Below are 26,878 nucleotides of genomic sequence, written 5' to 3' on the forward strand. Positions count from 1 at the left end.
CCGGCACGATGCCGGTGCGGCGGGGGCACGTCGCCCCCCAGAACACCTTCCTGGACACCATCATCCGCAAGTTCGAGGGGCAGAGTGAGTGAGGGGCGCCGGGGGCACCGGGAGCGGGGCTGGGGGGGCCCGAGCGGGATCCGCGCGGGGGAGGGGATGGGAGACACCGGGAGACACCGGGGAGCACCCGGCACGGGGGCCCTGCGTGGGTTTGAGGCGGCGGGAACCAGCCCGGCAGGAGGGACCCTGCTCGCCCTGGCGAGTCCCCAGCTCGGGTGGGCTTGGGGTGACAGGGACAGCCCGGCTGGCGGGGGGTTCCTGCCCGCCCTGACCCCCGGCAGCCCCGGCTCTGCGCTGCCAGAATTGGGCCTTGCCCAGTCCCCGAGGCATGGAGCCCCCAGCACCCGCTCAGGCTGCTGTGGGGCTGGGGGTTCCCCTGGCTGTGCCCCCCACACTGCCCAGCAGCTACTGCAGGGCGGCCTGGCAGAGCGGGGGCTCCGGGACACTGAAAATCGGGGAGTTCCTCTGGGGTCAGGCCCTGGGCACCCCCGGGCTGGAGACAGGGCAGGGATGTGGGGGGGGATGCTGCCCCTTGGTCGGGCTGGGGGTGTCACCTGCTGGGGACAGGCTGTGCTCGGGGGGCTGGCCTGGCTGAGCCGCTGCCCTCACGGTGGGGTGCTGGGGGTCCCAGGGTCCCCGTGGTAGTGGTGTCCCCGAGGGGTCTCTGCAGTTGTGGGGGTCCCTGTGGTGATGAGGGGGTCCCAGAGTCCCTGCTCTTGGGGGTTCCTGTGAGGTGTCTGTAGCTCTTGGGGGTTCCTGTGAGGTGTCTGTAGCTGTTGTAGGGTCCCTGCTCTTGGGGGTCCCTGTGAGGTGTCTGTAGCTCTTGGGGGTTCCTGTGAGGTGTCTGTAGCTGTTGTAGGGTCCCTGCTGTTGGGGGTTCCCTGCTGTTGGGGGGGGGTCCCTAAGAGGTGTCTGTAGCTCTTGGGGGTTCCTGTGAGGTGTCTGTAGCTCTTGGGGGGTCCCTGCTCTTGGGGGGTCCCTGCTCTTGGGGGGTCCCTGCCGTGCTGGGAGCCCCTGGGTCCCTGTGGTTCTGGGGTCCCTGTGACGCAGGGATCCCAGCGGTTCTGGGGTCCCCACGGTGGTGATGGCACCAGCCTGGGGGGGTCCCTGGGGAGCGAGCAGGATGATTCACGGCCTGGTGTCCCTGGGAAACCCGGAGCCGCGCGTGAATGGGTGGGTGGAGGGACCCCCGCTCCGGGCTGACCCGCGCCCCCCTGTCCCCGCAGGCCGCAAGTTCATCATCGGCAACGCGCGAGTGGAGAACTGCGCCGTGATCTACTGCAACGAGGGCTTCTGCCGGCTCTGCGGCTACTCGCGGGCCGAGGTGATGCAGCAGCCCAGCACCTGCGACTTCCTGCACGGGCCCCGCACGCAGCGCCGCGCCGCCGCCCAGATCGCACAGGCGCTGCTGGGCGCCGAGGAGCGCAAGGTGGAGATCTGCTTCTACCGCAAGGATGGTACGGACAGGGGGACAGCGGGGACAGGGGGACAGCAGGGACACCGGGGATAGGGGGACAGCGGGACAGGGGGACAGCGGGGATAGGGGGACAGCGGGGACAGCGGGACAGCAGGACAGGGGGCTGCGCTGGGCACCGCGGCAAGGGGGGCACTGACACCCCGGAGGCCTACGCTGGGACAGGGGCACAGGGACACGGCTGGGTGGCAGGGGCTGTGGGCACAGGGACACGGCTGGGTGGCAGGAGCTGTGGGCACAGGGACCTGGCTGGGTGGCAGGGGCTGTGGGCACAGGGACCCGGCTGGGTGGCAGGGGCTGTGGGCACAGGGACACGGCTGGGTGGCAGGGGCTGTTGGCACAGGGACACGGTTGGGTGGCAGGGTCTGTGGGCACAGGGACATGGCTGGGTGGCAGGGGCTGTTGGCACACATGGGGACCCAGCAGACCCTGGCAGCCCCGCGGGCTCGCAACGCTCTCCAGCCCCAGGGTGCGAGCCTGGCACTGGTGGCTCCAGATGGGCACCAGCCCCCTGTGAGCCCTCAGCCCCTCCTGGTGCCACGGTGGCCGCCAGGTGGGCCCAGGGAGCCACCACGTGTCGTGGGTGCGGGGTTGTGGGGTGCAGTGATCCCCACAAACGGGGATGCAGGGGGCTGTGTCACCTGGAGGGGGCTGAGCTGGTGTCACAGTGCCACCATCCCCGCGGGGTTGTGTGGAACGCCCTGGCAGGTGCCATCCCGGAGTCCCTGTGCCATCCCGGGTCCCTGTGTTGTGTGGAGCACCCTGGCAGGTGCCATCCCCGGTCCCTGTGCCCGCAGAACCCGGGCAGGGCTGGCTCCCCGCCTTGCTAGTGCCGGTGCTTTCCCTCGGCGTGGCCCCGTGCCAGTGCCAGGTGTCCCGGCTGTCACCGCAGCTGTCCCGGCTCCGGGCACACGGCCCCGGTTCCGGTGCTGGAGTAAACAAAGCCGGTGCCAGCTGCCGGCGTGGCCCCGGGTGCCCTGTGGGCTGGGCTGGGGGCAGAGGCTCCCCCCCGGCCCTGGCACCCCCACCCTGCTGCGTGGCTGTGCCCGGCGCGGCCCCGTGCCCCTCGGACTGTGCGGTGCCAGGGCTCTGGGGCACGGGGGGACGCGGTGCCCCCCTGGAGCCGCGTTGTGCCCTCGTTAGGGTGACGCTGCTCGGCCTGCCGGGTGCCACAGGGCTGGGGGAAAGGGGGCGCCTGCCGGGGGCCTTCCCTGGGTGCCCAGAGACCTCGACATCCCCTGAGCAGCGTGGGGGTCTTACCCCTCACCAGCGCCCCTGTGCTGCCAGGGAGAGGAGGGACAGGGGGTTCCCAGGAGTGGTGAGGGGTCCTTGCCCCTGCCAGCCCTTGGCACCCTCTGTGGGGCCCATGGGGAGGTGTGGTGGGGGTCTGGGGGGCTCTGGGAGCCCCCACCGGGACAGGGGCAGTCCATGGGGTCCGGCTGTCCCTCGGGATGGGGAGGGACCCTCGGCAGCGAGTTGGGTCTGGGGGGTTCTGGTGCTGCAGGGGTGCCGGCCCTGGGGGTGCAGTGGTGCCACCACGGGGGTCTCCTCCCCATGGTACCAGCCCCGGTGTGGGGGTGCCAGCCCTGGGGGTGCAGTGGTGCCACCACAGGGGTCTCCTCCCCATGGTGCCAGCCCCGGTGTGGGGGTGCTGGGTGCTCCCCTCACTGCACTGGGCCCCCAGGCTCGGTGGGGCAGGGGCGTTGCTGCCGTGGCTCCGGTGCCCGCGGTGTCGCTGCCGTCCCTCGGGGCCGTGCGGCGGTGCCCACCGGCGGCCTGCCGCCCCCGCCCCGCGCCCCCGGACAGTGCCGGTGCCGTGCGCTGCTGGCCGGGGCCGCGCTGGGGCCGCGCTGGAGCCCCGGAGCCGCCGCGGCTCCGCGCTGCTGCTGCTGCAGCCATTTGTCTTGCGGACGGGTTGTTTACGGTGCCGGGGACGCGCCGAGGTCTCGGCGCCCGTGGGGCACCTGTGTCCCCGCAGGGACACCGCAGGGACCCGGGGCGGGGTGGGGACAGGGCACAGACACCCCCGGTGGCCTTTGGGGACCCCCACCCCGTGCGTGGCCCCGGTGTCGGTGCGGGGCGGGAGCAGCAGGGGCTGAACGGGGCCCTGTCGCTGTGACACCCCGGGATGCGGGGTCCCCCTGTGCCATGGGGGTGTCCCCAGCCTGGCTGCGGGCCTGGGGGTGCAGCTGGCTCCTGGTGCGGGGGTGCGGGTCCCAGGGCAGGGGTGCAGTGGGGGGAGCAGGGATGGGGGGCCAGGGGGGTCCCTCCGCTTTGGGGGTCACGGGGAACAGTGTGGGTGCAGGGGGTGCAGTGTGGGGGTGCGAGGGGATTTGGGGTACAGCTCTGGAGGTCGGCAGTGCACTTAGGGTGAGGGGGGCAAGGGGGACGGTTCCCATTGCAGGGGGGTACCCCCGTGCCCCTGCGGTCCCCCCGTGCCCCCTGTGCCCCCCTCACGGGCAGCTGGACCGGAGCTCTCGGCCCGGGGCCCCAAGGCTCCCGGGGGGACGGATGGAGCCGCAGCGATCCCAGTTCGGTGGCGCTGATCCCCTCACAGCGCCGGCTCTGCCAGGACCCCGCGGCCGCCCCGTGCCGCCCCGTGCCGCCCCGTGCCGCCCCGTGCTGGCCCGCGGCCCCGCGTGCGTCAGGGAATCCCCCCGCCGCGGGCACGGGAGCGGGGACGGTGCCAGCTGGCACCCGCCGTGCCAGGCGGCCGGGCCCGGTGCCAGCCGGGGGGACACCGTCTGCGGGACTCGGTGCTCGGCGCCACCCGCGCGTCCCCTGGCGCCTCCGCCCGTGTCCACTCAGTGAGGGGTGCCGGGGGCAGCAGGATGCCCCCCCGTCCCCCAGAGGGTGCCCCGGGCTGCCCCGAGCACCCCCAATTCCCCCCCCGCCTCCAGCTGCGGCACCGGATTAACGCCACAGCTGTTAACGAGTTCTGAGCGGATTAACCCTGCCCGGCACCCCCGGAGCCCCCCCGGCGCCGCTGCCCACGCACAGACGCGCCACGGCGTTGGGGGGAGAAAGGGGCACCCCCGCCCTCCCGTGCCTCAGTTTCCCCCGCGGTGGGGTCAGCGTTGGGGGCAGGCGGGGCTGATACCGGGGGGGCAGGAGGGAGGGGGTGCCCAGCAGGGATGTCCGGGGCCAGGCGGGGTGCCCTCCCGGGTGGCAGTGCCACCCCCCCATGTCGCTGTCCCCCCTCCCCGCAGGCAGCTCCTTCCCGTGCCTGGTGGACGTGGTGCCGGTGAAGAACGAGGATGGCACCGTCATCATGTTCATCCTCAACTTCGAGGCCGTGAGGGAGCCCGAGCCCGGGGAGGCCCCGGCCCCCAGCACCAACCACTGGGTCACCCCGGCCCCCTGGGGGCCTGCAGGTACGGGGACAGGGACACCGGGGACAGAGACACCGGGTCAGCCCAGGTATGGGGACACAGGGACACTGGGTCACATCCAGTTGTGGGGAACAGGAACACGGGGTCACCCCCAGGTACGGGGACAGGGACACCGGGGACAGGGACACCGGGTCAGCCCAGCTATGGGGACAGGGACACCGGGTCACCTCAGGTATGGGGACAGGGACACCGGGTCACCTCAGGTGTGGGGGACAGGGACACAGGATCACCCCAGGTACGGGGACACAGGGACACTGGGTCACCCCAGGTACGGGGACAGGGACACCGGGTCACCCCAGGTATGGGGGACAGGGACACCGGGTCACCCCAGCTATGGGGACAGGGACACCGGGTCACCCCCAGGTAGCGGGGGACACAGGGACACCGGGTCACATCCAGTTGTGGGGAACAGGAACACGGGGTCACCCCCAGGTACGGGGACAGGGACACCGGGGACAGGGACACCGGGTCAGCCCAGCTATGGGGACAGGGACACCGGGTCACCCCAGGTAGGGGGACAGGGACACAGGATCACCCCAGGTACGGGGACACAGGGACACTGGGTCACCCCAGGTATGGGGGACAGGGACACCGGGTCACCCCAGCTATGGGGACAGGGACACTGGGTCACCTCAGGTATGGGGACAGGGACACCGGGTCATCCCAGCTATGGGGACAGGGACACTGGGTCACCCCCAGGTAGCGGGGGACACAGGGACACCGGGTCACATCCAGTTGTGGGGAACAGGAACACGGGGTCACCCCAGGTATGGGGACAGGGACACCGGGTCAGCCCCAGGTGTGAGGGGGCAGGGACACCGGGTCACGCCAGGTGTGGGGGACAGGGACACCAGGTCACCCCAGGTAGCAGGGGACACAGGGACACCGGGTCACCCCAGGTATGGGGACGGGGACACCGGGTCAGCCCCAGGTGTGAAGGGGCAGGGACACCGGGGTCACACCCTCCTCCTGGGTTCCTGCAGGGGCAATGGGGTCAGTGCCACCAGGCTGGTGTCAGCCCATGTCCTGCGGCCCCCACGTCCCAGGTGTTGCTTTGGGGCACATGGGGACAGTGGCAGCACTGTGAGGAGGGGTCAGACGCTGCCCCCGGCCCCAGCCCTGCCCTCGGGGCGCAGCCGGTCCCTGCGGCTGGAGCAGCACCATGTGGGGCTGTGGAGCTGCCCCTGTCCCTGTCCCAGCCCCGGTGTGACCCGGCCCTGTCCCCCCCAGGTCGCAGCCGCTCCCTGCGGCTGAAGCTGCTGGCGCTCACGGGCAGCCGCCAGTCGCTGCCCCCCGAGCCCCCGGAGCCCCCGGACGTGGTGGTCGTGGACCCGGGGCTCGCGGACCCGCCGGCCCCGGAGCCCGGCCCGCCTGGCAGCGATTCGGGCCCCGAGGACGCCTCCTCGTCGCTGGAGGCCGGGGACCGCGCCGAGGACGAGGCGGCGCTGATGGGGGACCCCGAGCCGCCGGTGCCGCCGCCGTCGCCGCGGGCCGAGCGCCTGGCGCTGGCCTTCGCCAACCACAGCCTGGCCCGGAGCCGCTCCCGGGAGCGCCGGTCCCGAGAGAGCCTCCGCAGCCTCCGCCGCGCCTCGTCCGTCGATGACATCGAGGCCATGAAGGGCGACGGGGACAAGCGCTGCCACAGCCGCCACGCCAGCGCCAGCGCCGGCACCGGCCTGCACCGCGGCTCCAGCACCGGTACGGGCACGGGACACGGGGACACGGGGACAGCCAGAGGGGAGGGGACATGGGAACAGCCACAGCCATCGGGGATGGGGGCACGGGGCAGCCATCGGGGAGGGGACACGGGGACAGCCAGAGGGGCTGGGGACACGGGGACAGCCAGAGGGGAGGGGACACGGGAACAGCCACAGCCATCGGGGCTGGGGACACGGGGACAGCCAGAGGGGCACGGGACACGGGGCAGCCATCGGGGAGGGGATACGGGGACAGCCAGAGGGGCACGGGACACGGGGCAGCCATCGGGGTGGGGACATGGGGACAGCCATCGGGGCTGGGGACACGGGGCAGCCATCGGGGAGGGGACACGGGGACAGCCAGAGGGGCTGGGGACACGGGGACAGCCAGAGGGGAGGGGACACGGGAACAGCCACAGCCATCGGGGCTGGGGACACGGGGACTGCCAGAGGGGCACGGGACACGGGGCAGCCATCGGGGAGGGGACACGGGGACAGCCAGAGGGGCACGGGACACGGGGCAGCCATCGGGGTGGGGACATGGGGACAGCCATCGGGGCTGGGGACACGGGGCAGCCATCGGGGAGGGGACACGGGGACAGCCATCGGGCTAGGGACATGGGAACAGCCGCAGCCATCGGGGCTGGGGACACGGGGACAGCCATCGGGCTAGGGACATGGAGACACAGCCATCGGGACTGGGGACATGGAGCGGCCAGCGGGGCTGGGGACATGGGGACAGCCACAGCCATCGGGGGCTGGTGACCCCCATCCCACCGCCCCACAGCAGGGGCTGGGGACCCCCCCCCCATGACCCCAGACCCTCCTGGCCCATCCCGCAGCCCCCTGAGCCACAGGGTGCGGTCACCCTGGGAATCCCCTCGGGAGTCACCTCGTTGGCCCCAGAGCTCGTTAAGGGTAATAGGATAAGGGACAATTATTGTAATGCCATTAAAGGTAACTGAGAGCAGCTCTGCAGGCCCCTGGGGGGGCGGTGGCACACGGGCTGGTGGCACAGGGGCTGGGGGTCTGTCCCCGCCCTGGGGCTCCACATTCCCTTCACCTGCCCTGGGACCCCCGCCCTGGGAGCTGTGGGACCCCTGCCCTGGGAGCTGTGGAACCCCAGGATCCCAGGGGAGCTGTGGGACCCCTGCCCCAGGATCCCAGGGGAGCTGTGGGACCCCTGCCCTGGGAGTTGTGGGACCGCTGCCCCGCGGATCCCGGCTCCGTGCCGTGTGACGGTCCCCCCGCCGTGTGACAGCACGGTGCCCGCGTGTCCCCCTGCAGGCGCCGTGGCCGCCGTGCGCAGCGCGCTGCTCAACTCCACGTCGGACTCGGACCTGGCGCGGTTCCGGGCCATCGGCCGCATCCCGCAGATCACCCTCAACTTCATGGACCTGCAGCCGGGGGCGCTCCTGGCACCGCCCCCCGCCCCCCGGCCCATCATCGCCCCCACCAAGCTGCGCGACCGCACCCACAACGTCACCGAGAAGGTCACACAGGTGAGACCCGCACGGGGGACAGGTGACACAGGTGACACAGGTGACACGGTGACACGGTGAGCCCCGCGGGCTGTGGAGGGGAGCTGACTGGGTGATGCTGGAGGTGATGCCAGAGGTGGCCAGGTGGTGACAAAGGTTAGTGGGGAATGCCACGGTGGCCAGGTGCTGCTGGAGGTGGCCAGGTGCCACCAGGTGCCACCAGGTGCCCGGGACGTGCCAGAGGTGGCAGGCACGTGGTGCAGACACGGCTGGGCTGTACCGAGGCGTCCGGGCGGTTTCAGTGATGGCGTGGCCAGGCTGTGCCAGCATGGCCCAGCAGTGACAAAGTGTCCGAGCTGTGACAAAATGTGCAGGCAGTGCTGGAGGTGGCCGAGTGATGCCAGAAGCGTCCGGGTGGTGCCAAAGTGTCCGGGTGGTGCCAGAAGCGTCCGGGTGGTGCCAAAGTGTCGGGATGGTGCCAAGGTGACCGGGCAGTGCCAAGGTGGCTCAGTGGTGCTGGGGGGACTGGCCGGGGGTCGTGACCATGGTGTTCTGGGCCGGTGGATGCCGTGCCCGGGGACAGCCGGGTCTGGGACAGCCCCTGGGGCGCTCCCAGCGGGATGCAGGGGGCAGACACTCCCCAGTGCCGTTGTGCCGTTGTACCCCCTTGCCCTGGTGCCGTTGTGCCCCTCACCGCGCTGCTCCCGGCTCCGGTGCCGTTGTACCCCCTTGCCCTGGTGCCGTTGTACCCCCCGGCCCCGGTACCTCTGTGCCCCTGACCCCGGTGCCGTTGTGCCCCTCACCGCGCTGCCCCCGGCCCCGGTGCCGTGCCTGCCGGGTGCCGGGCGCTGGCGGCCGCCGCTAATCCGCGGCCCGTTGTGTAACCGCCATCTGCCGCGGGAGCGGGAGGCGCCGCTTAATTACACCCTCATTTCCCTCCGCTAATGATCCGGGGGGGCGGCGGGCCCGGGCATCCCCGGAGGGCCGTGCGGGGTGGGCACCGCCGCGTGTCCCGCCCCGCGGTGTCCCCGGGCTCCCCGGCAGCTGCCGGGGGACGGAGCGGCCCCGGCGCGTCTGCCCGGCCCCCCCCGGGCCCCCCGGCCCCGCACCTGCCCGCACACGTGAGGGGCCCCTTGGGGACCCCCGCTCCCACCCCGAGCTCCAGGCCGGGCCCTGGGGCAGCCGCAGGGCCCTCGGTGGGCTGCAGGGACCCTGTGGGGGCTGCAGGGACCCTCTGGGGGCTGCAGGGACCTTTCTGGGGGCTGCAGGGACCCTTCTGGGGGTGGCACACCCCTCACTCCGCATCCCCGCCCCCCCAGCTCCTGACGGAACCTCTCGGTTGCCCCGGCCGTGGTTAATTGTGCCGCCAGGGTGACGCTGCGCTCTCGCTTCGCCGCCGCTGCCACGGGGCCAGGAGGGGACACGGCTGCGGTCACCGGGCCGGGCTGTGCGCCCAGCACGGCGGGGGAGCCTCGGGGTGTCCCGGCTGGGGGAGCCTCGGGGTAACGGGGGGACACGGACACAGGGGACACGGACGCAGAGGACGTGGGGCTGTCCCCGGCTCGGCACCTCGGGTCGGTGGCGCTGGGGACAGGGTGTCCCTGCAGCGGCACCGTGATTCACCCGCGGGGCCGGAGCCAAGCGCCCGTCAAGGTCACCGCGCTCTGGGTGACAGTGACAGAGGCCTGGTGTGGCCGTGACACCCCTAGGGCTCATGGGACCCTCGGGAACTCCTGCTCCGTTCTGGGGGGGATCCCTGCGTGGGGCACGATCGGGCGGGGGGACCCCAGCCCCACTCAGGGGGAGTGGGGAGCCGGCGGTGCCACCAGCCAGGACATGTCACTGGGGCATCGCTGGCTCTTGGGGACAGCGGGCTGGGGACACCGGGGACCCCCAGTGCGGGACGAGTCCTGCCGACCCCGGCCCCGCTGCCCCCCAGCTCCCTCTCGTCGGGGCTGGGGGTGCGCAGCCGTGGGGCAGTGCCAGGGCTGGGCAGTGGCCAGGGACACGGGGACGCGGGGACACCGTGAATCAGCCGGGGCTGCCAGGGCCAGCTCACCGCTACCGTCACTGTCCATGTCCCCCCCACCGCTGTCCCCGTGCCCGTCATCCTCCGTCCCCGTCCCCATCCCCCGTGCCAGCGCCGTGCCGGTCACACTTGGGGGATCCCTCCCGGATCCCGGGGTCCCGCAGGGGGTGCCGGTGCGGCGGGCGGGGAGCGCGCCGGTTCCGCGGGCCCCCCCCCGTGCCCCGCCGCGCCCCGGAGCCCCCGCGGGGCCGTTCCGGGCGCTCCCGGTCCCTCCCCCGGGGAGTGGCGAGGGCCGCGCCGGGGGGGCCCGGCGGGGGCGAGCGGCGGGGGGGGCTCGGGGGGTCCCGCCCCGCTCCATCTGCCGCGCGCGGGGCCGGGGGGGCGCGGGGACCCCCGAGCGCGGCCATGGCCCCGGCGCGGCGCGACAGCGGGGAGCGCCCCGAGCGCCCCGACGGGGAGCGGCGGGAGCGGGTCCGCCGCGCCGTGCGCGTCTCCAGCCTGGTGGCACAGGAGGTACGGCCGGGGGGCGGGGGTCTCACCGGGGGGAGAGCGGGACCCCCGCTTTGTACCGGCGCACGTGGGCTCGGGGGCCGGGGCCGGGGGGCACCGGGGGTCCTGGGGGGCGGCTCTGGGGGGCGCCGGGGGGATCGGGGGGCTCTGAGGAGGGTCCCTCTCCCCCCGGGGTATCGCGGTGCCGTTGTCGCTTCCCCGTGCGCGGGCGCGGGGCTGTCCCCATGCCGGGATGGAGGGCACGGAGCGCTGGCACAGCGGTGGGCGCTGCGGGCGGCTCCGGGGGCTCCGGGGGGCTCCGGGGGTCCCCCCGCGGTGGGAACGGGGCCCCGCAATTTATCCTGCCATGGGGGGTGCGGGGTGTCCCCACGCCGGGCTGGGGGACACGGAGCAGGGGCTGGGGGTCGCAGCAGCGGCTCTGAGGGGCTGCGGGGGGCTGGGGGTCCCGAGGGGGCCTGGGGAAGTGGCTCCTGTGGCTCATCCCGCCCTCAGGGGCTGCGGGGTACCGGGGGTGCCCCCCTGCTTGCAGTGGGGGGCACTGGCGGTTCTGGAGGGCGGCTCTGGGGGTCCAGGGCGATCTGAGGCCCCCCAGTGCCCCCCGGGGGTTGGGGCCATAACCCCCCATGGGTCCCCACTGCCCACCTGGTGCCTCGGCCGGGCTCGGAGCTGTGTCCCGCTGTGCCGTGGTGGCTGTGGTGTGCCGAGGGGTCCCGGCTCGTGGGTCCCATGGCCTCTGCTGTGTCCGGGGCGGTCCCCAGGTGTCCCGGGTGGTCCCCAGCGTGTTCCCGTTGGTCCCCAGCGTGTCTCAGACGGTCCCCAGAGTGTTCCCGTTGGTCCCCAGCGTGTCCCTGGGGGTCCCCAGAGTGTCCCTGGCGGTCCCCAGCGTGTCCCTGGTGGTCCCCAGCGTGTTCCCGTTGGTCCCCAGAGTGTCCCTGGCGGTCCCCAGAGTGTTCCCGTTGGTCCCCAGTGTGTCCCTGGCGGTCCCCAGGGTGTCCCTGGCGGTCCCCAGAGTGTTCCCGTTGGTCCCCAGGTGTCCCAGGCGGTCCCCAGAGTGTCCCTGGCGGTCCCCAGCGTGTTCCCGTTGGTCCCCAGAGTGTCCCTGGCGGTCCCCAGCGTGTCCCGGGTGGTCCCCAGGTGTCCCTGGCGGTCTCCAGAGTGTTCCCGTTGGTCCCCAGGTGTCCCAGGCGGTCCTCAGAGTGTTCCCATTGGTCCCCAGCGTGTCCCAGGGGGTCGCCAGGGTGTCCCAGGCGGTCTCCAGGTGTCCCAGGTTGTCCCCAGCGTGTGTCCCAGGTCCTGGCAGCCGTTCCCTTTTGGCGCGGGTGTGGGTCAGTGCCAGCGTCACCGGGCCGGGGTCGGGGCCGGGGCGGGCGCGCCGCCCCCCGGGCCGTCCCCCCGTCCCCCCGGGCCGTCCCCCTGTCACGGGCCCGTCCCCCGCCGTGCCGCGGGTGCCGGAGGCTGCGGGTGCCGGTGTCGCTGCCCGCCCGGGCGGCTCCGTGTGCCCCGTGTCCATGTCGAGGGGTCCCGAGGGGGCTGCGACGCCGCAGCTCGGCGCCGTGAGTACCCCGTGGCACCGGGGATGGGATGGGATGGGGGGGTCCCCAGCGCGGGGTGTCTGTGTCGGGGTGTCTCCTGTGTGGGGTGTCCCCACACTGCTCTGGTGTCACCTGGCGATGGCTGGCACTGCCCTGGCCGTGCCCACCCCGGGTGACAGCTGCCAGGGGGCAGGGATGTCATGGGGGTCAGTGTCCCCCTGCCTGGGGGTGTCCCGGGGCCCCAGGGGACGTCTGGGGGTCTTGGACGCGGGCATTGGGTGGGTGCCAGGGCCTGCTTAGGGCAGGTATGGGGTACCCGGGGAGGTGTGGGGTGCCTGCCAGGGCTGGTGTTGGGTGCCTGTGGGTGCTGGTACTTGCTGGGGCAGGATTTGGGACTCTGTGGCTGTGGGGTCCCTGCTGGGGCAGGATTTGGGGCTCTGTGGCTGAGGGGCACTCACTGGGGCAGGATTTGGGGCTCTGGGACTGTGGGGCACTCACTGGGGCAGGATTTGGGGTTCTGTGGCTGAGGGGCACTCACTGGGGCAGGATTTGGGGCTCTGTGGCTGTGGGGTCCCTGCTGGGGCAGGATTTGGGGCTCTGTGGCTGTGGGGCACTCACTGGGGCAGGATTTGGGACTCTGTGGCTGAGGGGCACTCACTGGGGCAGGATTTGGGGCTCTGGGACTGTCAGGTACCCCTCGGAGCAGGTGTTGGGGTCCCTGCCGGGTGCTGGGGGTCCCTGCTGGGGGGGCCCGGGGGGGAGCAGGGACAGGGCAGTGACAGAGGGGGTGTCGGTGCCCTGGGGGGCGCAGGGGGCTCACTCACGGTCTCGGGGGGCTCTCGGGGGTGCCGCCTGCCCCTGTTTCTGTCCCGTTGGGTATTTGGGGTGCAGCCTGCCCCTGTTTCTGTCCCGTTGGGTATTTGGGGTGCCGCCTGCCCCTGCCCCTGTCCCGTTGGGTATTTGGGGTGCAGCCTGCCCCTGTTTCTGTCCCGTTGGGTATTTGGGGTGCAGCCTGCCCCTGCCCCTGTCCCGTTGGGTATTTGGGGTGCAGCCTGCCCCTGTTTCTGTCCCATTCGGTATTTGGGGTGCCGCCTGCCCCCGCCCTGTCCCGGCCCGTATTTGGGGTGCCCGTGGGCGCAGGTGTCTGGGTCGCGGCAGGTGCGGTGCCGGCTGTCCCGGGGGGCGGCGGTGTCACCGCAGGTGTCGGGGACGCGTCACCGGGGCGGGACGTGTCGCCGCGTGTTGCCGAACGTGTCACCGGCGCCGCCGCCATCTGTGTCACCGTGACTGACGGCTGTGGGGCGAGGGGTGGCACCGGGCCGGGGCGCTCGGGATTTCGCCGCAAATCGGCTCTGTCCCGACATACGCACCGGGGCTGGGGACCCACCTGGGCTTGGGGTGTCCCCGACCCCTCTTCATGGTACTCCCGACCCTGCTGGCAGGGGAGGGGCTGGGGGCTGTCCCCGTGGCGGGGGGACACGCTGGGCTGGGGGCTGTCCCTGTGCATGGGGACACGCTGGGCTGGGGGACACGCTGGGCTGGGGATTGTCCCCGTGGTGGGGGGACACGCTGGGCTGGGGGCTGTCCCTGTGCATGGGGACACGCTGGGCTGGGGGCTGCCCCGCCATTTGGGGGGCTGCGGACCCCACGGCTGGGGTCAGGGGGACCCCGCGTGTCCCCCATGTGTCCGGGGGGCTGGCACGGGGAAGGGGGTGCCAGGACGGTGCCTCGGCCTCGCCGGGACCCCCGGGAAGGGGCGCGGGCTGCTCTGCCCGGTGCTGGGGCGGAGGGCGCATTCTGGGGGGGTTCCAGGTGTGCCTGTGGGGCCCGTGCCTGGGGGTATATTTGGGGGGCTCTGGGCTACCCCCAGCCCATGAGGGCCACAGGCTCGGGGATGGAGCGGGGGGTCCCGGGGTCTCTCCCCGCAGACGGCGGGACCCTCCCCCGGCCCCGGGGCCTTGCGCGGCTCCCGCCCCCCGCGCCGCAGGCCGGGATTTGTCCCACTTTGCCGCGGCAGCTGCGATAAATTTAGCGGCAGGAGCGGCTGGTGGCTGGGAACGCCCCCCGCCCCTCCCCCGCTGTGTGTGCCCCCCCCCCCGTGCCAGCCCCTCCCCCGCTGTGCCCCCCCACCCCGTGCCCTCCCCCTCCCTCCGGGCCGGCACAGCCGGGGGGGCACTCGGGATTGGGGTCCCCCCCTGAGGACACCCCTGGGCTCCCTGCTGACACCGGGATGGGGGGCTCTGTGCCCCGGTACCTGTCACCCACCGTGTCCCCGTACCTGCCACCCCCCGTGTCCCCAGGGCCCCGTGGCACCCGTCCCACCCCCGGGGCTCGGGGGGTGTCGGGGTGCAGCCCCCCAGGAGGGGGTGGCAGCGGGGACCCCCGCACGCAGGGCACGGGTGGCCTCGTTCCTCTGTCACACGGTGCGCGGGGACACGGGTGGCAGCGGGAATCCCCCGCGTGGGGGTGGCGGCTGTGACGCAGGAGCTGCCGTGTGTCCCAGTGCTGTCATCGCGTGTCACCGCGTGTCCCGGCGCTGTCACCGCCGCGTGTCCCAGTGCCATCGCTCTGTGTGCCTGTGTCACTGCGTGTCACTGCGTGTCACCGCGGGTCCCGGTACCATCGCTCTGTGTGCCCGGCACTGTGTGCCTGTGTCACTGCGTGTCACCGCGTGTCCCAGTGCCATCACCCCGTGTCCCCGCAGTGTCGCCGTGTGTTCCCAGCACCGCGTCTCCCATCACCCGTGGCTGTTCCCCACGAGGCCACCGCGGCTGGTGGCCCTGGGGACAGAGGTGACGGGGCCTGTGTCCTGGGGGGCTGTGGCAGTGGGGGACATGTTCTGGCTGGAATGGGTCCCGCATCCCGGCCTGTGGGCACCGCATGGGTGAGGGACATCCCCGCCGTGTCCCTGTCGCGAGTGTGGTCCCTGGCACGGGTGTGGCCCGTGACGCCCTGCTGGTTGCCACGGGCAGCGCTGTCCCGCACACCTGGCCAGGTGGGGGTGCCCTGGGGGTGCCCTGGGGGTGCCCAGGGGTGCCCAGGGGCTGTGACTGCCGCACCCGGTGCCGTGCCGCCCGAGGGCACGCCCGGCCGCGGCGCTGTCCCCGCGGGCAGGGGGCCCGGGGGGCGCTGGGGGGGCGCTGGGGGGCCGGGGGGGCAGCCCTGGCCGTGGCCGTGGCGGCGGCAGCGGAGCAGCCTGGGAAAATTTCCGCCCCAATAATTCCTGTCGGCTCCGGCGGAGCGCGGCTGGCGCACGGCGCCGGGGGTCCCCATCGCCGCCGGGGGTCCCCATCGCCGCCGGGGGTCCCCGCTCCCGCCGGGGGTCCCGGGGCACGCCATGGGCGCGGGGCCGGCCCGGGGGGGTCCCCGGCAGCCCCGGGCCGGCGCGGGCTGACCCCGCCGCCCCCATCCCATCCCCTCCCATCCCGAGGATGCTGCCCGCGCTCCTGCGGCTGCTGCAGGAGCTGCCGGGCGCGTCCCCCGCGCCCCCCCGGGCCGGGCCGCCCCCCGGGCCCTGCCCCATGCCCGGGGTCCCGCTCTGCAGCGCCTGTCTGGGGCTCCGCCGCGACGGCACCGGGCGCCGACAGCAGGAGCAGGTACCGGCACCGCCCTCCCCGCGCCCCCGACCCGGCCGGTGCGGCGGGGGTGCCGCGGGGGGGGAGGGGGGCTCTGCGCCCACCCGAGCCCTGGCGGCGGCTGCGGGGGCCGCGTCCGTGTCCTCGGCGTGGTTCGGGGGGGTTCGGGGCTTACATAAAGCTCTGGCTCTGCGTGACGGGGGCACCCGGACCCCCAGCGTCCCCTCGGGGGCAGGGGGATGGCACCCATCCCCTCCCGGGGCTGCGGCACCAGATGGAGCCCCACGATGGGCCTCGGGGGGCAAGGGGGACCCCCGGGGGGGGCAGGGGCGCCGTGACCCCCTGTGGGGCAGAACGGGGGCTGCGACCCCTGTGGGGCAGAACGGGGGCTGCGACCCCTGTGGGGCACAGGGCGGGGGGCCCTGGGTCAGCCCTGTCACCTCTCACCCCTGCCGTGGGGCTGTGCGGGGTGAGGGACCCTGTGGGCCCCCCCAGGCACCCCCAAGGGTGACCAGGACCCCACAAGGACCCCTGGGGTTGTGCCCCCGGGTGCTGTGCACAGGGACTGGCACTGGGGAGGGGGCTGTGCCCTCCAGGTGGGAATGCCAGGGGGAGGCCGTGCCCCTCGGTGGGATGGCAATGGCTGGGGACACAGATCTGGGGCACAGGGCAGCATCGGAGGGTGGGAGCTGCCCTGCTGGTATTTGTGGGGCAGGAGGGGGTTGTGGGGCTCTGTGGTGTCAGGGGGCTTTGTCCCCTCCTGGCACCCCTGGTCACACGTGGTGGTGTCCCTGCACCCCCCATTGCCTGTGCTGGGCTCCCTCTGCACCCCCAGAGTCACAGAATGTTGGGTTTGGGAAGGACCTTTGAAAGCACGAGGTCCAGTGATGGGCACCCAGAGCAGAGGGGGCCTGGGCAGGGGGTTCAGGGGGTCTGGGCAGAAAGTTCAGGGGGGTCTGGGCAGGGCAGGGGGTTCAGGGGGTCTGGGCAGGGGTTCAGGGGGGTCTGGGCAGGGGGTTCAGAGGGTCTGGGCAGGAGGCTCCTGACCCAGGTGCCCACCCCTCCCCAGGCTGGAGGTGTGAGGCCTGCAGCCCCCCACATGCCCTTGTTGGGGGTCACACCTCACCCCAGAGTGTCACAGCGCTGCTGAGGCTGTGAAGGCTCCCCAGAACCCCTGGGTCCAGCCCTGACCCACCCTGGCCAAGGTCCAGCACTGACCCACCATGGCCAAGGGCACCATCCCACAGCCCAGGCACCACATTGGTTGGGGTTGGGGTGGCAGGGGCGGGGTGCTGTGGGGTGCTGTGGGGTGCTGTGGGGTGCTGGGGTGCTGTGAGGTGCTCTGGGGTGCTGTGGGGTGGCAGGGGCGGGGTGCTGTGGGGTGCTGTGGGGTGCTGGGCTGCCGGCTGAGCCCCGTGTCCCCCCCCGTCCCAGGTGCTGTCCCTGGGCGCCGACGTGCTCCCCGAGTACAAGCTGCAGGCGCCGCGCATCCACCGCTGGACCATCCTGCACTACAGCCCCTTCAAGGCCGTGTGGGACTGGCTGATCCTGCTGCTGGTCATCTACACGGCCATCTTCACGCCCTACTCGGCCGCCTTCCTGCTCAGCGACTCGGAGGAGGCGCAGCGGCACCACTGCGGCTACTCGTGCAGCCCGCTCAACGTGGTGGACCTCATCGTGGACATCATGTTCATCATCGACATCCTCATCAACTTCCGCACCACCTACGTCAACTCCAACGAGGAGGTGGTCAGCCACCCCGCCAAGATCGCCATCCACTACTTCAAGGGCTGGTTCCTCATCGACATGGTGGCCGCCATCCCCTTCGACCTGCTCATCTTCGGCTCCGGCTCCGAGGAGGTGACAGGGGACGCGGGGACGTGGGGACACGGGGTGCCAGCCCCGCGGCTGGGCAGTGCTGCTCTGGGGGTCTGCGCTGTGTCTGGGGGTCCCACCCATGCCCGCAGTGCTGGGGTGGGTGTTGGAGTGGTGGGGGCTGTTCCTGGGTGCTGGGTCTGCCCGTGGGGAGTGCCTGGGGGTCCCACATGCCCTCCCATACAAAGACACCACAGTGCCCCTGGTGACCCCTGTGAACCTCCTTCCCAGACCACCCCAAACCTCCTTCCCAGACCCCCCCTGAACCTCCTTTCCAGACCCCCCTGAACCCCCTGCCCAGACCCCCCTGAAATCCCCTGCCCAGAACCCCCTGATCCTCCTGCCCAGACCCCCCTGAACCCCTGCCCTGACCCCCTGTGCTCTGGGTGGGACAGCAGGGACACTGGGGCTGGTGTGGGGAGGGGTCCAGGGGCTCACGGCCCCCTGTGCCCTGCTAGGGGTCTGGGGGGCTCTCTGGCTCTGCTGAGCCCCCTTTCCTCCCTCCACCCTCAGCCTGGGGGTACCTGGGGCAGGGGGAGACCCCAGAATGGAGGTGCCTGCCTTGGGGCGAGGGCCCCCCACACTTTTGGGGTTCTGAGGGCATCTTTTCATTGTTGACCCCCCACTTTTTCCTGTCCCCCAGGCCATGACACTGCTGGGACTGCTGATGGGGGGAGAGAGGATGGAGCCCCCCTCTCTGTTCTGGGGGTCCCCGGGCTATCCCCACCCCCGTAACCCTTTCTGTGCCGCTCCCCAGGCAATGACACTCATCGGGCTGCTGATGTGGAACCTCTCTCTCCCTTTTGGGGGTCCCCGGGGTATCCCCACCCTCATAACCCTTTCCCTGCCGTTCCCCAGACAACAACACTAGTGGGGCTGCTGATATGGGGAGACAGCATGGAGCCCCCCTCTCTGTTCTGGGGGTCCCTGGCATATCCCCACCCCTGTAACCCTTTCTGTGCCGTTCCCCAGACCATGACGCTGCTGGGGCTGCTGTTGTGGGGAGAGAGGATGGAACCTCAGCCCTTTGGGGTTTTCCTGGGGTATTCCCGCCCCTCGTAACCCTTTCCCTGCTGTTCTCCAGACCACAACGCTGATCGGGCTGCTGATATGGGGAGAGAGGATGGAACCCCACACCCCTCCTCACTCCAGGGTCCCCAGGGTATCCCCACCCCCGTAACCCTTTCCCTGCCGTTCCCAGACCACAACACTGATCGGGTAGAGAGGATGGAACCTCAGCCCTCTGTGTGTCCCCATCCCCCGTAACCCTTTCCCTGCCGAATGCAATCTCACCCCTGTGTGTGTCCCCAGGGTATCCCCACCCCCTGTAACCCTTTCCCTGCCGTCCCCAGACCACGACGCTGATCGGGCTGCTGAAGACGGCGCGGCTGCTGCGGCTGGTGCGGGTGGCCAGGAAGCTGGACCGCTACTCGGAGTACGGCGCGGCCGTGCTGTTCCTGCTGATGTGCACCTTCGCGCTGATCGCGCACTGGCTGGCCTGCATCTGGTACGCCATCGGCAACGTGGAGGGGCAGCGCACGGGCTGGCTGCACGCGCTGGGCCAGCAGATCGGCAAGCCCCTCAACGGCAGCTTCGGGCCCTCCATCAAGGACAAGTACGTCACGGCGCTCTACTTCACCTTCAGCAGCCTCACCAGCGTGGGCTTCGGCAACGTGTCCCCCAACACCAACTCCGAGAAGATCTTCTCCATCTGCGTCATGCTCATCGGATGTGAGTGCCCCGGGTGTGAGCGGGTGTGAGAGCTGTGTGTGCTGCACACCTGGGTGTGTGTGAGAGCCCCAGGGTGTGAGAGCTGTGTGAGTGCTGCGCACCCGGGTGTGTGTGAGAGCTGTGTGAGTGCTGCACACCTGGATGTGTGTCAGAGCTGTGTGAGTGTGTGCTGCACACCTGGGGGTGTGTGAGAGCACCTGTGTGTGAGTGTGTGCTGCACACCTCGGTGTGTGCTGCACACCTGGGGGTGTGTGTGAGAGCTGTGTGAGTGCTGCACACCCGGGTGTGTGTGAGAGCTGTGTGAGTGTGTGCCTGCACAGCTCTGTGTGTGTGTGAGAACCTGTGTGTGTGTCAGAGCTGTGTGAGTGCTGCACACCCAGGTGTGTGTGAGCACCTGTGTGTGTGCAGCCAGGTGTGTGTGAGAGCCCTTGGGGCTTCGGCAGCGTGTCCCCCAACACCAACTCCGAGATCTTCTCCATCTGTATATGCTCATCGGATGTGAGTGCCCCGGCTGTGAGCGGGTGTGAGAGCTGTGTGTGCTGCACACCTGGGTGTGCATGGGCACCTGTGTGTGAGAGCTGTGTGAGTGTGTGCTGCACACCTGGGTGTGTGTGTGAGCACCTGTGTGTGAGAGCTGTGTGAGTGTGTGCTGCACACCTGGTGTGTGTGAGCACCTGCGTGTGCAGCCAGGTGTGTGTGAGAGCCCCGGGGGCTTTGGCAACCTGTCCCCCAACACCAGCTCCAGGAGATCTCTGTCTGCATCGGGCTGACTGGGTGTGAGCGGCCATGGGGCGTGAGAGCACCCGTGAGTGTGCAGAGCTATGTGTGTACCCTCATACCTGTGAGTGTGCACCCCTGTAAGTATGCAAACCTGTGTGTGTGTGTGTGCACACTCCCCTGTGTGTGCAGACCTGTGTGTATATCCACACACCTGTGAGTCTGCACACCTGTGTGTGTGTGATCACCCGTGAGTGTGTATCGTCACACCTGTGTGTGACACCTGTATCTGCACCCACACACACGGGGGGTGCAGGATCACCCCCAGGCTCAGTTTTGGGGCTGTCCCTGTTTGACACCTTCACTGATGCTCTGGGGATTGGTGGCCCCTCGTGGCCTGTCCTCAGGTGACACAGCTGGGTGGGAGGTGGCTCTGCTGGGGACAGGAGGCTCTGCAGAGATCCACGGGCTGGGGACACCTGTGGGTCACACCAGCCCCATGGAACATCCAGGCTGGGCACAGAGGCTGGAAACCTGGGACAGGTCCTTGGGCTGATGGTGACGGCGGCTGGACACGAGCCCAGGGGTGCCCAGGTGGGCACAGCCCAGGGCAGGGATTGTCCCCTGTGCTGGCCCTGCTGAGGGACCCCCTGGAATCCTGGGGGCAGCTCTGGGCCCCTCCAGCAGGAGAGACCTGGAGGGGCTGGAGAGAGTCCAGGGAATGGAGCTGGGCAGGGGCTGCAGAATCCCTGAGGAGCTGGGCAGGGGCTGCAGAATCCCTGAGGGAGCTGGGCAGGGGCTGCAGAATCCCTGAGGAGCTGGGCAGGGGCTGCAGAATCCCTGAGGGAGCTGGGCAGGGGCTGCAGAATCCCTGAGGAGCTGGGCAGGGGCTCAGCTGGAGCAAAGGAGGCTCAGGGGCCCTTGTGGCTCTGCACAGCTCCTGCCAGGAGGGCACAGCCGGGGGGATTTGGGATCTTATCCCAGGGAACAGGGACAGGAGCAGAGGGAACGGCTCCAGGCTGGGCCAGGGCAGGCTCAGGTTGGATATTGGGAAAATTCCTTCCCCAAAAAGTCTGCCCAGCCCTGGCCCAGCTGCCCAGGGCATGGTGGAGTCTCCATCACTGGAGGGATTTAAAAGTGGATGTGGCACTTGGGGACATGGTCAATGGTGGCCTTGGCACTGCTGGGGGACAGGTGGGCTCAGGCACCTGAGAACTCCCTGGATGACTCTTGGCACTGACAATGACGCCCCTCCGTGACCATGGGGACCTCCATGACAATGGGGACCCTCACAACTATGGGGTCTGGTGACAGTGGGAACCCGTGTGGTGATGGGGACTGCTGTGACAATGGGCACTCTGTGGTGATGGGGACACTCCTGTGCTGATGGGACCCCTGTGACAAAGGGCACTCTGTGGTGACAGACACCCCCCTGTGACAGTGGGGACCCCCAGTGACAGTGGGGACCCCATGACAATGGGCACCCTGCCCAATAATGGGTACCCCACACTACAGCCCTGGCAGCAGTGGAGGTTTGGGGGTGCTGAGCCCCCCAACAAGTCCCCCCAACACCGATGTGGGGCAGCATCCTTGGGAGCACCTTGGTCATCACCCGGTGCTCATTCTTGGGGACACAGGGACACAGGGACCCTGTCCCCCAGCCCGGGGGGTGTCAGTTGGGCTCTGGGGCTCGGGGGTGCCATCCTGACGCTGTCCCCCCAGCGCTGATGTACGCCAGCATCTTCGGGAACGTGTCGGCCATCATCCAGCGGCTGTACTCGGGCACGGCGCGCTACCACACGCAGATGCTGCGCGTGCGCGAGTTCATCCGCTTCCACCAGATCCCCAACCCGCTGCGCCAGCGCCTCGAGGAGTACTTCCAGCACGCCTGGTCCTACACCAACGGCATCGACATGAACGCGGTGAGAGCCCAAAACACCCCAAAACACACCAAAACCACCCAAACCCCCCAGCCCTCAGCCCCTCTTCCAGCACACCTGGTCCTGCACCAACGGCATCGACATGAACGCGGTGAGACCCCAAAAACACCCAGAAACAACCCAGAAACACCCCAAACCCCCTGGGACCCCCAAGCCCCTCCAGCCCTCAGCTCCCCCTCCTCAGGAGCATTTCCAGCATGCCTGGTCCTACATCAATGGCACAAACATGAACATGGAGAGACCCCCCCAAAAACCCCAGAAACACCCCAAACCCCACCTGGCCCTCAGCCCCCCTCCTCAGGGAGCACTTCCAGCATGCCTGGTCCTACACCAGTGGCATCGGCATGACCATGGTGTGACCCCCGAGAAATCCCCAAACACCCCAAAAGCCCCCTGAGACCCCCAAACCTCCCCTGGCCCTCAGCTCCCCCTCCTCAGGGAGCACTTCCAGCACACCTGGCCCTACACCAACGGCATCGACATGAACGCAGTGAGACCCTGAGAAACCCCAGAAACACCCCAAACCCCCATGGGACCCCTAAACCCCTCTGGCCCTCAGCCCCTCTTTCAGCACACTTGGTCCTACACCAACATGAACACAGTGAGACTCCCAAAAAGTCCCAAAAACACCCCGACCTCCCCTGGCCCTCAGCCCCCCTCCTCAGGGAGCGTTTCCAGCACCAGCAGCATTGGCGTGACCGCAGCGAGACCCTCCGGGACCCCTAAAACCCGCCCTGACCCCTGGTACCCCCCACCCCCGTGCCCCCGTGACCCCCCGCTCCCCGCAGGTGCTGAAGGGGTTCCCCGAGTGCCTGCAGGCCGACATCTGCCTGCACCTGAACCGCAGCCTGCTGCAGAACTGCGCCCCGTTCCGCGGCGCCACCAAGGGCTGCCTGCGCGCCCTGGCCATGAAGTTCAAGACCACCCACGCGCCCCCCGGGGACACGCTGGTGCACGCCGGGGACGTGCTCACCGCGCTCTACTTCATCTCCCGCGGCTCCATCGAGATCCTGCGCGGCGACGTCGTGGTCGCCATCCTGGGTGAGCCCCCCAGAAGGAACCCGGGGGTCCCGCAGTGCCTGTGGGGCAGCAGCCGCTGCCTTTGGGGGTGCCGGGTGCCCCCAGGGTGACAGCCCGTGTCCTGGAGACCCCCGGTGCTCCTCGGGTGCCTCCCGAGGGATTCCCCCCATCCTGGGACCCCCCCAGTGCTGGGGAAAGGCCAGACTGACCCCCATCTCCTGGGGACCCCCAAAGCCCAGACTGACCTCCCCCTTCTGGGGATCCCCCAAAGGCCAGACTGACCCCCCCTCTTGGGGACCCCCAAAGCCCAGACTGACCTCCCCCTTTTGGGGATCCCCCAAAGGCCAGGCTGACCTCCTCTCTTGGGGATTCCCAAAGCCCAGACTGACCCCCCCCCTCTTGGGGACCCCCAGTGCTGGGGAAAGCCCAAACGGACCCTCCCCCGTCTTGGGGACCCCCCAAAGCCCAGACTGACCCCCATCTCCTGGGGACCCCCAAAGCCCAGACTGACCCCCCCTCTTGGGGATCCCCAAAGCCCAGACTGACCCCCCCCTCTTGGGGACCCCCTTCCCCCGAGGCCCCCCCAGCCCTGTGCACACCCTGCATGTCCCCCCGGTCCCCCCCGTGCCCCCCAGGTAAGAACGACACCCTAGGGTGCCGGGGGCAGCTCTGATCCCCGTTCCCCCCCCGTACCCCCCCCCCCCCCAGGTAAGAACGACACCCTAGGGTGCCGGGGGCAGCTCTGATCCCCGTTTTCCCCCCGTGCCCCCAGGTAAGAACGACACCTTCGGGGAGCCGCTGCACCTGCACGCCCGGCCCGGGAAGTCGCGGGCGGACGTGCGCGCTCTCACCTACTGCGACCTGCACAAGATCCTGCGCGAGGACCTGCTCGAGGTGCTCGACATGTACCCCGAGTTCTCCGACCGCTTCTGGGGCACCCTCGAGATCACCTTCAACCTGCGCGACGTGAGGGCGGCTCCAAAAATGGGGGGGAGGGGAGAGCCGAGCGAGCCGGGGGGTCCCAGTGAACAGGGGGGTCCTGGAAATGGGGGGTCCTGAACCAGTAAGGGGGTTCAGAGCAAGCTGAGGGGGGTCCTGAGCGAACTGGGGGTCTTGAGGGAGTTGAGGGAGTTGGGAGCAGGTTGTTGGGGGGTTTCAAGGGGTCTTGGGGGGTTCTGAGCAAGCCAGGAGAGCCCCGAGAGAGGCTGGGGTTCCTGAGCAGGTTGGGGATCCTGAGCAGGCTGAGGGTCCTGAGCAGATTGGGGGGTCCTGATCAGGTTGGGGGGGGGGGTCCTGAGCAGCTTGGGGAGGGTCCTGATTAGGTTGGGGGTCCTGAGCAGGCTGGGGGATTCTGTGCAGTTTTGGGTGGGGGGTCCTGAACAGGCTGGGGGGTCCTGAGCAGGCTGGGGGATTCTGTGCAGTTTTGGGTGGGGGTCCTGAGCAAGGGAGGGGACGCTGAGCCAGCTGTGAGGAGCTGGGGGAGCTCTGGGGGGGTCCCGAGCTCGGGGAGGGTCCGCAGCCCCCGACGGTGCCCCCCGCGCCCCGCAGACCAACATGATCCCCGGCTCCCCGGGCAGCGACGAGCTGGACGACGGCTTCTCCCGGCTGCGGCGCCGCAAGCTCTCCTTCCGCCGGCGCCCCGAGAAAGGTGCGGGGGCTCGGGGGGGCGGCCGGGACCCCCGGGGTGTCCCGGCCCGGCCCTGAGCCCGCTCCGTGCCCCGCAGACGCCGCCAGCCCCGGCGAGCCCCGGGCGATGCGCGGGGACGGCCAAGCGCCCGGAGCGCCCCCCGGCCCGGCCGAGTGGGACCCCCCCCCCAGCCCCTCCAGCTGCGGCTCCAGCGACGAGGAGGAGCCGCCCGCGCCCCCCCCGGGCGCCACCGCGCTGTCCCCGTTCCGCAGCGCGCCCCCCGCGCCCCCCGAGCCCGAGGAGCGCGGCGGCAGCGACACCTGCAACCCGCTCTCAGGTGGGTCGGGGGGCTCCGGGGGGCGGCCCCTTCCCCACTGCTCACTCGGGGCTCAGAGGACACCCCCAAACCCCGACAGCCATCCCCCCCTGCCCCTGGATCCCCCAAACCGTGGCACTGCTGTCCCCAGTCCTGCCCCTGCCCCATCCCCTGTGCCCCCCTCAGCTGGGGTTGGGGAGTCCCCCATTCCTTCCCTGCCCGCTCGGGGTCCTGCAGACCCCCCAAAGCTGCAGCACACCCAGCCCTGACCCCCCTCTCACACCGCCCCCGCACCCCGGGAGCCCTCCGGGTGAAAGTTGGGGTGGGGTGGGGGTTCCCCTCTCCTGCTCCCCTCACTCAGGGTTCCAGAGCTGCCCCCCAAACCTTTAATCCCCCCCCTCCATTCTCAGCCCGCCCCCCCAGTGCCCCTGCACCCCCTCAGGTGGGGATGGGGGTCTCTGGTTGGGCAGGGGGTCCCAATCTTCCCCTCCCTGTTTAAGGCTATGAAGCCCCCCCAAAAGCCCCAGCCCCCTCTCCCCACCCCTCCCCCAGGCCCCTGGACCCCCAAACCTCCCCCCTCATTTCCCCACCCTCCAAACCCGTTCGCCCCCCCTCCTGTTCCAGGCGCCTTCTCGGGGGTCTCCAACATCTTCAGTTTTTGGGGTGACGCCCGGGGCCGCCAGTACCAGGAGCTGCCCCGCTGTTCCCACGGGGGCCCCCCAAACCCCACCCCGACCCTGACCCGCCGCCAGCGCTCCGACCTGGAATCCCGCCTGGACCTGCTGCAGAAACAGCTCAACAGGTAAATCGGGGGGTCGGGGGGCACCCGAGGGGGGCCGCTGGGACCTCTGGGAGCGCCCCCATGGCCAAAGGGATCTGGAGAACCACGAGCAGGAAAAGAAGGGGAGACCCCCAGGCCAAGCTGAGCCCCCCGAGCCAGCTGAGAGAGGGGTGGGACAGGGGCAGTGCTGGGGGTCCTGAGGGCAGGGGCGGGATGGGCTGGGGATGCCGGGGGTGCTGAGGGCGAGGGGAGGGATGGGCTGGGGGTCGTGGGGACAATGGGAAGGATGGGCTGGGGCTCTCCCCTCTCACCCCGCCGTCCCGCAGGCTGGAGTCGCGGCTGAGCTCGGACATCTCGTCCATCGTGCACCTGCTGCAGCGCCAGGTGCTGGTGCCCCCCGCCTACAGCGCCGTGACCTCCCCGCACCAGCCCCCCCCGGGGCCGCTGCCCCCCACCCTGCCCATCACCCCCATCCGCCCGCTCGCTCAGGTGAGGCACCGGGGGCACACCTGGGCTGGGGGGGGCTCCACTGTCCCGCTCTGGGGGCTGGGGTCACCCCGGAGCCCCCCGGCCTGGGGGTGCCGCTCTCCTGTGTCCCCCTGCCCCCGGTATTGGGAGGGGGGCGCACCCCGAGCCCCCCCCCGTGCCGGTGTCCCCCCCCCCGCCACTGACCCCTCGCCCGTTCCGCAGGTCCCGCGCCCCCCGCGCGCCCCCGACCCCCCGGACGTGGTGCTGCTGCTGGAGCCGCCCCCCCCGCGGCGCCGCTCCCTGCCCGGGGCGCTGCCCCCGCCCGCGGGGACCCCCCCGGGCACGCCCCCGCTGCAGAGACACTGCTCCGACCCCGGCAGCTAATGGGAGCGACGGGGCGCGGCGGGACCCCCGAGCCACGGGACCCCCGCGGCCCCCGGAGCCCAGGGCGGGGCAGCCCTGGAGCCCCCAGAGCGCGAGAGACGGGACCCCCGAGCCCGGGACGGGGGACCCCGGCCCCGGAGTGTGCGACCCCCGAGCCCAGAACGGGGGACCCCCGGAGCCCCGGAGTGTGCGACCCCCGAGCCCAGAACGGGGGACCCCCGGAGCCCCGGAGTGTGCGACCCCCGAGCCCAGGACGGGGGACCCCCGGA

At 71.0% G+C, this 26,878-nt stretch overlaps 1 protein-coding gene across 1 annotated transcript; it reads left to right on the forward strand.

Moving 5' to 3' along the window:
• The first annotated feature begins 8 nt into the window (after positions 1-8).
• On the forward strand, positions 9-26,756 carry KCNH2 (potassium voltage-gated channel subfamily H member 2). Its single transcript, XM_054273157.1, has 15 exons — positions 9-84; positions 1,287-1,517; positions 4,744-4,908; positions 6,157-6,624; positions 7,911-8,125; positions 17,185-17,610; positions 18,978-19,356; positions 21,796-21,995; positions 22,802-23,054; positions 23,806-23,999; positions 24,582-24,681; positions 24,758-24,997; positions 25,601-25,778; positions 26,084-26,246; positions 26,448-26,756. Exons 1-15 carry the CDS (start codon positions 9-11, stop codon positions 26,607-26,609), a joined length of 3,450 nt encoding a protein of 1,149 aa, XP_054129132.1. The 3' UTR covers positions 26,610-26,756.
• The last annotated feature ends 122 nt before the right edge of the window (positions 26,757-26,878 follow it).

The sequence above is a fragment of the Melozone crissalis genome, unplaced genomic scaffold (assembly GCF_028551555.1).
Source record: "Melozone crissalis strain CALT ecotype California unplaced genomic scaffold, PUWL_Pcris_2 ptg000016l_1, whole genome shotgun sequence".
Classification (NCBI taxonomy): domain Eukaryota; kingdom Metazoa; phylum Chordata; class Aves; order Passeriformes; family Passerellidae; genus Melozone; species Melozone crissalis.